General features: G+C 35.0%; 1 protein-coding gene across 3 annotated transcripts in view; it reads right to left on the reverse strand.

The window, feature by feature from the left end:
- PLXDC2 (plexin domain containing 2) overlaps window positions 1-13,021 on the reverse strand; it is a 414,916-nt gene that overhangs the window by 193,663 nt on the left and 208,232 nt on the right. For all 3 annotated transcript variants that reach the window (XM_036842292.1, XM_036842291.1, XM_036842293.1), the window contains one exon: window positions 11,346-11,415. In XM_036842292.1, the coding sequence (XP_036698187.1) occupies window positions 11,346-11,415 (70 nt within the window). The remainder of the gene's footprint in view (window positions 1-11,345; window positions 11,416-13,021) is intronic.

Here is a 13,021-nt window from a genome sequence, read left to right on the forward strand (position 1 = left end):
ATACACAGCAGAAATAAAAGGGCTTGTGGAATACACAATTCATAAAGCCACAGGGAAATGTAGTAATGCTGGTGAATCTGCTGAATCTATTGTGGGACACTAGACAGTTTGGGGGAGTAAATTATCAAGGAGGACAGGTGAGATGAACTTTCAGGAGGTATATCCAGAGAATCACTCAGACACAGCAAAGCAGACATCACATAACTTATCTTTCTCTCCAGGAATCTTTGAGACTTGAGTTTGTTACTTTAAATTAGTGAACCAAATTGGAATGGATTTACTTTTGTCCAGCTTCTATCCCTTCAGCACTTCCCTTCATGTATCAGATCTCCAGATACACATAATAATATAATGATAATAATAATACAAAATAATTCCATTTACCTTTTCACTAGATTCAGAAGGTTAATGGAGGCAATCAAGTTCTGTTATATGAGGTTATATACTTGAAAGATGGTGGGGTTGGTATTTATAAATCAATCATCATGAGTAATAACTAACTCTCTTCTGCTGTTAAAAAGCCTTTTATAGCTCTTTGCTGGGGCTAATGGCAGACTCTGGGAGGGCTCACACCAAGGAGTACTTCCTAGAAGTTCTGCTGCCAGTGTCCTTGTCCCCACGGTGAGCCACAGCCACCCCCCGCCTCTGCAGGAGACCCTCCAACACTAGCAGCATTTTAATGAGTCAGAGGCGCCATAACAAAACTATTAAATTAGAAGTATCTGGAGTCAGTCAGCTCTACCTACCACCAGAGCCTCCCATCAAGCCTCTTAGATAGCCTCAATCACCAGAGGGCAGACAGTAGAAGTGAGGAAAACTACAATCCTGCAGCCTGTGGAACAAAAACCACATTCACAGATAGACAAGATGAAAAGGCAGAGGGCTATGTACCAGATGAAGGAATAAGATAAACCCCCAGAAAAACAACTAAATGAAGTGGAGATAGGCAACCTTCCAGAAAAAGAATTCAGAATAATGATAGTGAAGATGATCCAGGACCTCGGAATAAGAATGGAGGCAAAGATCGAGAAGATGCAAGAAATGTTTAATAAAGACCGAGAAGAATTAAAGAACAAACAAACAGAGATGAACAATACAATAACTGAAATGAAAACTACACTAGAAGGAATCAATAGCAGAATAACTGAGGCAGAAGAACGGATAGGTGACCTGGAAGACAGAATGGTGGAATTCACTGCTGTGGAACAGACTAAAGAAAAAAGAATGAAAAGAAATGAAGACAGCCTAAGAGACCTCTGGGACAACATTAAATGCAACAACATTCGCATTATAGGGGTCCCAGAAGGAGAAGAGAGAGAGAAAGGACCAGAGAAAATATTTGAAGAGATTATAGTCGAAAACTTCCCTAACATGGGAAAGGAAATAGCCACCCAAGTCCAGGAAGCGCCGAGAGTCCCATACAGGATAAACCCAAGGAGAAACACACCGATACACATAGTAATCAAATTGGCAAAAATTAAAGACAAAGAAAAATTATTGAAAGCAGCAAGGGAAAAATGACAAATAACATACAAGGGAACTCCCATAAGGTTAACAGCTGATTTCGCAGAAGAAACTCTCCAAGCCAGAAGGGAGTGGCATGATATACTTAAAGTGATGAAAGGGAAGAACATACAACCAAGATTACTCTACCTGGCAAAGATCTCATTTAGATTTGATGGAGAAATCAAAAGCTTTACAGACAAGCAAAAGCTAAGAGAATTCAGCACCACCAAACCAGCTCTACAACAAATGCTAAAGGAACTTCTCTAAGTGGGAAACACAAGAGAAGAAAAGGACCTACAAAAACAAACCCAAAACAATTAAGAAAATGGTCATAGGAACATACATATCAATAATTACCTTAAATGTGAATGGATTAAATGCTCCAACCAAAAGACACAGGCTTGCTGAATGGATACAAAAACAAGACCCATATATATGCTGTCTACAAGAGACCCACTTCAGACCTAGGGACACATACAGACTGAAAGTGAGGGGATGGAAAAAGATATTCCATGCAAATGGGAATCAAAAGAAAGCTAGAGTAGCTATACTCATATCAGATAAAATAGACTTTAAAATAAAGAATGTTACAAGAGACAAGGAAGGACACTACATAATGATCCAGGGATCAATCCAAGAAGAAGATATAACAATTATAAATATATATGCACCCAACATAGGAGCACCTCAATACATAGGCAACTGCTAACAGCTATAAAAGAGGAAATCGACAGTAACACAATAATAGTGGGGGACTTTAACACCTCACTTACACCAATGGACAGATCATCCAAAATGAAAACAAATAAGGAAACAGAAGCTTTAAATGGCACAATAGACCAGATAGATTTAATTGATATTTATAGGACATTCCATCCAAAAACAGCAGATTACACTTTCTTCTCAAGTGCGCACGGAACATTCTCCAGGATAGATCACATCTTGGGTCACAAATGAAGCCTCAGTAAATTTAAGAAAATTGAAATCATATCAAGCATCTTTTCTGAACACAACACTATGAGATTAGAAATCAATTACAGGGAAAAAAATGTAAAAAACACAAACACATGGAGGCTAAACAATACGTTACTAAATAACCAAGATATCACTGAAGAAATCAAAGAGGAAATAAAAAAATACCTAGAGACAAATGATAATGAAAACATGACGATCCAAAACCTATGCGATGCAGCAAAAGCAGTTCTAAGAGGGAAGTTTATAGCTATACAAGCCTACCTCAAGAAACAAGAAAAATCTCAAGTAAACAATCTAACCTTACACCTAAAGGAACCAGAGAAAGAAGAACAAACAAAACCCAAAGTTAGCAGAAGGAAAGAAATCATAAAGATCAGAGCAGAAATAAATGAAATAGAAACAAAGAAAACAATAGCAAAGATCAATAAAACTAAAAGATGGTTCTTTGAGAAGATAAACAAAATTGATAAGCCATTAGCCAGACTCATCAAGAAAAAGAGGGAGAGGACTCAAATCAATAAAATTAGAAATGAAAAAGGAGAAGTTACAACAGACACCACAGAAATACAAAGCATCCTAAGAGACTACTACAAGCAACTCTATGCCAATAAAATGGACAACCTGGAAGAAATGGACAAATTCTTAGAAAGGTATAACCTTCCAAGACTGAACCAGAAAGAAACAGAAAATATGAATAGACCAATCACAAGTAATGAAATTGAAACTGTGATTAAAAATCTTCCAACAAACAAAAGTCCAGGACCAGATGGCTTCACAGGTGAATTCTATCAAACATTTAGAGAAGAGCTAACACCCATCCTTCTCAAACTCTTCCAAAAAATTGCAGAGGAAGGAACACTCCCAAACTCATTCTATGAGGCCACCATCACCCTGATACCAAAACCAGAAAAAGATACTACAAAAAAAGAAAATTACAGACCAATATCACTGACGAACATAGATGCAAAAATCCTCAACAAAATACTAGCAAACAGAATCCAACAACACATTAAAAGGATCATACACCATGATCAAGTGGGATTTATCCCAGGGATGCAAGGATTCTTCAATATACGCAAATCAATCAATGTGACACACCATATTAACAAACTGAAGAATAAAAACCATACGATCATCTCAATAGACGCAGAAAAAGCTTTTGACAAAATTCAACACCCATTTATGATAAAAACTCTCCAGAAAGTGGGCATAGAGGGAACCTACCTCAACATAATAAAGGCCATATATGACAAACCCACAGCAAACATCATTCTCAACGGTGAAAAACTGAAAGCATTTCCTCTAAGATCAGGAACGAGACAAGAATGTCCACTCTCACCACTGTTATTCAACATAGTTTTGGAAGTCCTAGCCATGGCAACCAGAGAAGAAAAAGAAATAAAAGGAATACAAATTGGAAAAGAAGAAGTAAAACTGTCACTGTTTGCAGATGACATGATACTATACATAGAGAATCCTAAAGATGCCACCAGAATACTACTAGAGCTAATCAATGAATTTGGTAAAGTTGCAGGATACAAAATTAATGCACAGAAATCTCTTGCATTCCTATACACTAATGATGAAAAATCTGAAAGAGAAATTATGGAAACACTCCCATTTACCACTGCAACAAAAAGAATAAAATACCTAGGAATAAACCTACCTAGGGAGACAAAAGACCTGTATGCAGAAAACTATAAGACACTGATGAAAGAAATTAAAGATGATACCAACAGATGGAGAGATATACCATGTTCTTGGATTGGAAGAATCAATATTGTGAAGATGACTATACTACCCAAAGCAATCTACAGATTCAATGCAATCCCTATCAAATTACCAATGGCATTTTTTACGGGACTAGAACAAAAAATCTTAAAATTTGTATGGAGACACAAAAGATCCCGAATAGCCAAAGCAGTCTTGAGGGAAAAAAACGGAGCTGGAGGAATCAGACTCCCTGACCTCAGACTATACTACAAAGCTACAGTAATCAAGACAATATGGTACTGGCACAAAAACAGAAACATAGATCAATGGAACAAGATAGAAAGCCCAGAGATAAACCCACGCACCTATGGTCAACGAATCTATGACAAAGGAGGCAAAGATATACAATGGAGAAAAGACAGTCTCTTCAATAAGTGGTGCTGGGAAAACTGGACAGCTGCATGTAAAAGAATGAAATTAGAATACTCCCTAACACCATACACAAAAATAAACTCAAAATGGATTCGAGACCTAAATGTAAGACCGGACACTATAAAACTCTTAGAGGAAAACATAGGAAGAACACTCTTTGACATAAATCACAGCAAGATCTTTTTTGATCCACCTCCTAGAGTAATGGAAATAAAAACAAAAATAAACAAATGGAACCTAATGAAACTTCAAAGCTTTTGCACAGCAAAGGAAACCATAAACAAGACGAAAAGACAACCCTCAGAATGGGAGAAAGTATTTGCAAACGAATCAACAGACAAAGGATTAATCTCCAAAATATATAAACAGCTCATTCAGCTCAATATTAAAGAAACAAACAACCCAATCCAAAAATGGGCAGAAGACCTAAACAGACATTTCTCCAAAGAAGACATACAGTTGGCCAAGAAGCACATGAAAAGATGTTCAACATCACTAATTATTAGAGAAATGCAAATCAAAACTACAATGAGGTATCACCTCACACCAGTTAGAATGGGCATCATCAGAAAATCTACAAACAACAAATGCTGGAGAGGGTGTGGAGAAAAGGGAACCCTCTTGCACTCTTGGTGGGAATGTAAATTGATACAGCCACTATGGAGAACAATATGGAGGTTCCTTAAAAAACTAAAAATAAAATTACCATATGACCCAGCAATCCCACTACTGGGCATATACCCAGAGAAAACCGTAATTCAAAAAGACACATGTACCCCAATGTTCATTGCAGCACTATTTACAATAGCCAGGTCATGGAAGCAACCTAAATGCCCATCGACAGACGAATGGATAAAGAAGTTGTGGTACATATATACAATGGAATATTACTCAGCCATAAAAAGGAATGAAATTGAGTTATTTGTTGAGACGTGGATGGATCTAGAGACTGTCATGTAGAGTGAAGTAAGTCAGAAAGAGAAAAACAAATATCGTATATTAACACATGTATGTGGAACCTAGAAAAATGGTACAGATGAACCAGTTTGCAGGGTAGAAGTTGAGACACAGATGTAGAGAACAAACATATGGACACCAAGGGGGGAAAACTGTGGTGGGGTGGGGATGGTGGTGTGCTGAATTGGGTGATTGGGATTGACATATATACAGTGATGTGTATCAAATTGATGACTGATTAAAAAAAAAAGCCTTTTATAACTTATTAATCAAGTACCTCTAAAAAGCATGAAATATTATTTGGAACCACAATTAAAATATTGCTATTTGAAAACAAAAATAAAAATGAAGCTGGAAGATTGGGCAATATACTTCTTCAAAACCCAATCAAAATAACATGCACTATTTTTTTAACTTGTTTTATTGGTGACTTAAAGGGGGAGAGGAAACAAATGAATATTGACAAGATATAGGAAATTAGTCTAAATTTGAATTTAAGATACCATAGCTCAAAGAGTAACTTTTTTTTTCCCTTGAGAGGAGTACTAGTAGACGAGGAGGCATGGGAAGAAAGGAGACACAGATGTTCCTCAGTCTCCAGGACACACCCCCTACCCCCATACCAAAATCCCTGGATGCTCAAGTCCCTTATATAACATGGTGTAGTATTTGCACATAACCTACACATATCCTCCCACATACTTTAGATTAACTCTAGGTTGTATAATACTTAATACAATGTAAATGATATGTAAATAGTTGTGAATACAATGTAAATACTATGCATAGTTGCCAGCTCACAGCAAATTCAAGTTTTGCTTCTTGGAAGTTTCCAAAAATGTTTTTTTTCCCGAATATTTTTAATCTGCAGTTGGTTGAATCCCTGGACATGGTACCCACGGATATGGAGGGCCGACTGTATATATTTACTTTTGTTTGTTTGACCTTTTTTAGTGCCATGTATTAATTTTTCAGATACTAAACACTGATTACTTAGTGAACATTTTACATTTTATTAGTTATCATGGGGCAAACAAAATAAAATAGAACTAAAATTGACATCTTATACAGTGCTGTATGTCAATTATATCAAACTGGAAAAAGAAAAGATGTGTGTGAAGTAGGCTTCTCAATAAAACTTTTCATATCCTGACAAAAAAATCTAAATCTCCAACTAGAAATTCACGTAGAAAGGAAAGGAGGGCAAATCCTTCACATAAACAAGGTTAAGTAATACCTGTTCATTATTATCCTTTTAATTCACGTCATCTTTGATTCCTAATCTCATGTGCAACTTGCTTGCAATTCCACACACTATTTTAATTTTGAATCAGCATCTGTCTACATACTTAAAATTTGAGGGCCAGAATTATCTGGATAATGTCAACTTTTCTCTCTCCCATTATAACAGCCATCATTTACCACCCTCTCCCACCTCCCATTTTCCTCTCATCTTAGTTATATGTAGTGCCCCTGATGGACTCATGAGAAAAATATTATTACTAGTTATGGTTGCAAGAATTAAAAAATCAAATCCTCACACATAAATCTACGTTTTGAAGCTTTTAAAAGATCACTTTAGCAGCCTAAGGTTTAAAAAGAATCAATTAAAGTATTCATATGGAAAGGTAATAAAAGGCAGTGTGATATGCAAACAACACAACTTAGTGGTACGTTTAATGGAAGTATCTGTACAAAATGCACGGAGGACTAGTTTTTTAATGCCTGGAATATTTGTATTCTGACATATTTTTTAAATAGAAAGATGAAAGAATGCTTTCAGATTTTGCTGCCAGGGAACCAAAAAATAAGATGGTATTTCCAATTCATTGTGTACATTATTTGTATGCATGACTGAAGCTTTTGAAAATTATAATGCTTAATAAGCAAAGATTCATTTTTGTAGTTTATAAATAAATGACCGGATATTTGATTTTTATTTACATTTTAACTAGAAACTTAATTTTACTCACAATGAAATATATATGTATATATATTACACATACACACACAATGATGGGTCACAGTAAATTATGCATATATCTGTATTTTTAAACTACTCTGTTTTGAAATGGTATTGATCCTAGCAATAACACAAGACATTGTCTAAGTTCATTTTAGTCAAAATTAGTGTCTTTGTGGAGAGAGAGAGATTTTAAGGAGGCATGGGAAATGCGGAAGCGGTGAGGTAGGAATGAAGGGAATTGTGATTTAAAATATGCGCTTTAACATTTCACTTTCTTTATCTTAAATCCAACGTAGAAACAGGTTCAAGAGGAATTTGCAGACACAGTCAAAGAGAACTGACAGTCAATAGAATATCTCTGTTCATTTCAGTTTCATAGAAACCAATGTGTTCCTACTTAAAAATCCCAGTCCCTGGTCTATTTGCAATGGTCTTCAGTCAACTTTATTTAATCTGACTTCTGGTTTCCATTTTTCTTCCAAGCCTTTCATGGTTTATAACTTTTTCAAGATTTGTAAGATGATGAACCTTTGTCAGGTAGGTTTATCTGCTTATAAAACCTAGTTAATCAGAAGAGATCTGTTGAAAATCTATGATTCAGAAGTCTTCTTCCAAGCTGTTCTTAGCTTTACTCACCTGTGTCCTAATGAATCCTTTTGGCTGAAAACCTTGATCAAACAACTCAAATGATGTGCCCTTCACTGGCTTCAGGCACTATAATCTATGTAGAAGTATTGAAAAACTTGCTTCTTTCTTTGACTTTAACTGCCTAACCTTACCCTGTCCTCCACTGCCAGATTAGGCCAGATCTGTTCTTTACTCAAAGAAACCCAATACTTACTGGGTATCATCCAAGTGTCTAAAGTTCAAAGTATTTTACATCACTCTTCCCATCTCCCTTTCACTAGACTCTTACTCTGAGTCTCCATTCAAGATAAACAGATTCACTTGACAGACCTCCAAATATGCTCAGTATGGGCTCAGCACTGTCACTTAGCTCAGCATCCCCTTGTCTAGAATGTCCCTTCCCTCTTCACCTCTTTTCAACCTGCTTCTTTGCCTGCTAAAATTCCACCATCCTTTAAGGCCAGCGTCAAATGTTAGCTCTTTCACAAACCTGTTGATTCACCCAATAAGAATGATCTCCTCTTGGAGCAACTTTCTGCTCCTCCAATACTCACAGTCAACCTTGTCTTATTGCTTAGTCATATACTCCTTCCCCTTAGATTCTAAGCTCCTGGAGGAACAACAGTTTATTCTTCTCTGTACAAACCAAAGTATCATGTACTGTGTCTTTCACACAGTAGGGGCTCAACCAATACTGATTGAATAAATAAACAATGGAAGTGTAGACAAGCTATTTGTTTAGCTGAAAACTTTTACAGGAGATTCTGGTTCCATTTTGGAGAAACCCAGGTCAATGTCTAAATTATCTCAGTTGTGCCTCTCTGAAAAGGGTATAGATTTAGATATGCAAGTGCCATACTAGCATTTCTTAAGCAAAAAATAAAAAAGGTTTCTTTACATTAGTGTTTTCTTCAAAGAAGATAGAGATCATTCAAGACACCAGATTTTTCACTTACTTTGAGGATCTTTTCAAAGAAAAATGGTACTTTGAAGCAGTAAACATGATATAGCCATCTGTTTGGGTTTTTTCCTACCAACTCAGCTAAGGGAAATCTTACTTCATATTGGCTGAATCACTGACAAGACTTTTAAAGATAAAACGATTTGAGACACAGAAAATGCAAAGCTGCCCATATTTTCACCACTGTGTGTACAGATTTTGAACAAATGTGATTAATAATTCACTTTTAAAAATTCAGTGGAACACCGGTAACCTAAGTGTCAGAAAACATGCCTAATATTCATATTATAAGATAACCATGCTCATATCATACTTTAAACATGTGAGCAGATGTGAGGTAATCCACGGCTTATAGGGGCAATCTTTCAATTTACCTTTCTTCTTTCCATTCAGTCTTTCAACACATTAATTAAAATGTCTATTAAATGTCTGGCACTGTACTAGCACAGAAATACACGGTGAGCTCATAAAGACATGGTCCTTGTGTAAATTTTACTTATATATAGTCCTTTTTTACACAAATGTAATAGTTTCTGAACTGAAGCCATTGTTTTTCCCTAAAACCAGCTCTTCTGCTTAGAGTTGTAAATTTTACTAATAGCATCATTTCTCTCCCTTCGTTTGAAGCCTCAGAATCAGCAAGGCCCTCAATATTTGTCACACAAACTACTGCAATATTCTTCCTATTATGTGTACTAGCTTCAGTTTTTTATACTTAAAGCATTACAAAATATCTTGGTTCAGCTTCTTACATTTATTGCTTATCTAATTAAGGACTATTGACTCAGATTGACCCTTGAGGCAGTTATAAAATTGTCCCAAACTATTTTTCACATCTTAATATTTTTTGTAAAGCTACACCCAGCTTCATTCAAACTCAATTATTTACTATCTCAAACATATTCCACCAATTTCCTCTTCTGTATAGTATTTATTCAAGATATTCTTCCCTGTGACCTACTCTTCCTTCCCTACATAATCACAGAAATTATAACTTCCTTCAAGAAATATCTTAAATAATAATTTCTCTATAAAGTCTTAAAGGATTCTCACAGATGTTTACAAATATCTACAAATAAGATGTTTTCAAAATACAAATGTCATCATTTGTATTTTCTAAGGAACTCCCACATTCTGCTTCACTTTGTCTAATAGTCCACTAGGCTACACAATCCTAAGGCAGAGGCAGCTTTATTTACCAGTGTTCAGAGACGGTACTCAGAACTTTTATTTGCTTATTGGTATTTCTGACTACAAATCTTTTTCTGAATCCTACATATCTTCAAAGTCTTATACTGAAATATGGTAATAGTGACCAACATGGTTCCCATACCAAGCAGAAGACCAATTAGAAAACCCAGTGAAGGAAAGGGACTCTGATCTGTGGTGCTTTAGGCTTGGGTCATCCACAGACTTTTCATCATATCTATGGATTTCTTTTAACTTGCTTCTTTACTTACTCTTCCATTTTTATGTTTTTCTCTCATTCTTCTACTTTCTCTATCACTCCATGTTAGGCAAGCAGCAATATTCTCCGGCATTTTGCTTATTTCTGCTAGTAGCAATCAAGGATTAAATTTTTCCCACTCCTGGGATACACTATAAAAAATGATAATTGCCTTTCTAGGCTATTGCTAATCTCTAAACTAACCTCCAAAGTTTGTGGAGAAAAATAAAATGAAGATAATTCAAACTGAATTTCAGTGTTTATTTTTTAAACTCAAATGAGTTGTCAGTCAACTTAGGCGGAATAAAAAGAAAAAAAAAAAAAAAAAAAAACCAAATAACTAAAGTTAATATAATGTGGTTTTGAATGTGAATGTATATATTGATATATAAATAAATTTATATTGATCAACTATATAAATTTAAAAAAAATGAAAATACTTCCATAGTTTTCTTAAGCACCTTTTCTTTCTAAGCTCTGTTCACTTTCAAGCAGTCTTCCATATTATCAAAAATGAAATAAAACTTGCAAAGAAAGCAGAGATGAATCTAAGCTGAAAATTATTATAACTACATTTTTTCTGCAGAAAAGTTTTCCCAATAGCTATATTCTTTCTTAGGTTTTATTTATACCCATGACTTTGTGATAGAAGACAATGGTTTTCCCAATAAATGTCCCTTTTGAAATATGGAGTAAATTAAAAATAGTAACTGTAGTGAAACTGTAGATTATTTAGAGTGAATGGGTAGAAAACCACTTACCCCCAGTTGCCACAGTGATTTCACGTAGGAAATGGCCATAAAATGGAAAATCGAAGGACAGATTCACTCTCTGCAAGGAATAACAACCAGAAAAGAAAATCAATAATGTGCATAATAGTAAATGTAAAATGAAGAGCCTTCCACCTAAAAAAAATGATGCTTCTACTTTGCACCACTATTATTGTAGTTGACTATTAGAACCTGAATCTTGGATGGAAAGAAAGATTTTTTTCCCCTGGTAATTAAATGTTTAAAGTATGTGAAAAGAATAAAGTAGTGCTGTTGTGGTCTGTTGATCTGTTCTTCAGTTACAAAGGGAATCTAGAAGTTTCAACTCTGAATCAAGCTATTCTCTTTAACATCACCACTGCCTTTCAGTTGTCCACTACAAAGTAGGTCAGCCATCACGATAATTTTAGGGTTCTTTTTAGTTTGATTAATCTTCTCCAAAATAGTAGAGCATGTTATCTGTCAAGTTTCACTGAATTTAAAAAAATATATATTTTATTTTACAAAATTATATATTCAATTTATCTTCTGTACATCCCAGAACAAAAGGCAATTTTACGGAACACGATATTTTGCACCTACAGATCTAGACCTGCAGATATTTGTATTTTTAAGATGCGATAAACTCCCCAGATTCAGGATACAGATAACACTTAAACAACAAGGGTTTGAATTGAGTTGGCCAGTTCCACTTATGAGGCAGTTTTTTCCAATAAATATAGTACCTGTGTTTTCATTTTACAGATCTTTAAATTATCCAAGTGTTGAGAAAAGTCTGATTAGAGATCACAATATATGAAATCAAAAGAACTAGGGTTTGAGTCCTGATTCTATCCAGCCCTTGGGTGAGTCATTTGTCACTTTCTTTATTTTTGAGGCAGAGATACCAGCGTGTGGATTTTCAAATGTGCGGGGATTGGCAGCCCTAACCCCCAGGGTTGTTCAAGGGTCAACCGTTTTATGTCCACTTTTAAAAGCACAGAATCAAAGAATAAAAAAATGCTGGTTACTAGAAAGCTACTTTTACTTTGTAGAGAGGAAAACTGGAGAGACTTAGGAAGAAAGTTCATAAATTTTGCCCCTCTTTTTTCTAAAAAGGGATCTGAAGCTTTGGATATATATATTTATAATATATCTTTCTTTAGATAGATAGATAGATAGATAGTAAGATAAAACAAGACACAACAAAGCAAAACAAAGAAAAAGAAACCCTAGAGTTTTTGTATGTTTGAAATGATATGAACCAGATATATTATTATTAGGCAAGAAACAAGAAAAACAGGGAGCTATAACAAAGGTGATCAGCTGAAATAAAAGGATCCATAGGGAAATTAATTGGCTGATTCAGAGCCTAATAGCATGTACAAACCACCTAAAGTAAAAGGTTATTATGTTAAAATTCAACAATTTCTATATCATATCTCTCCCAATATACAAATTTAAAAAAATAGAGAATTATAGCTAGATTAAATTTAGCTCTTTCCAATTGTGCAAATGATTGCTTTTTTATATCCATCAGAGATTTCTAATGACTTATTTGGCATGACATTAATCATTCAAAATTTACAGTGACTTTCAATTAGGTTTTTTTTCTTTCCTTTTTAATGAAAGCTGCATCTTCAGAAAGGGTTTATCTTCGTTGTTATTTTATGCTGACTCATGGGAAC

The sequence above is a fragment of the Balaenoptera musculus genome, chromosome 2, assembly GCF_009873245.2.
Source record: "Balaenoptera musculus isolate JJ_BM4_2016_0621 chromosome 2, mBalMus1.pri.v3, whole genome shotgun sequence".
NCBI lineage: Eukaryota > Metazoa > Chordata > Mammalia > Artiodactyla > Balaenopteridae > Balaenoptera > Balaenoptera musculus.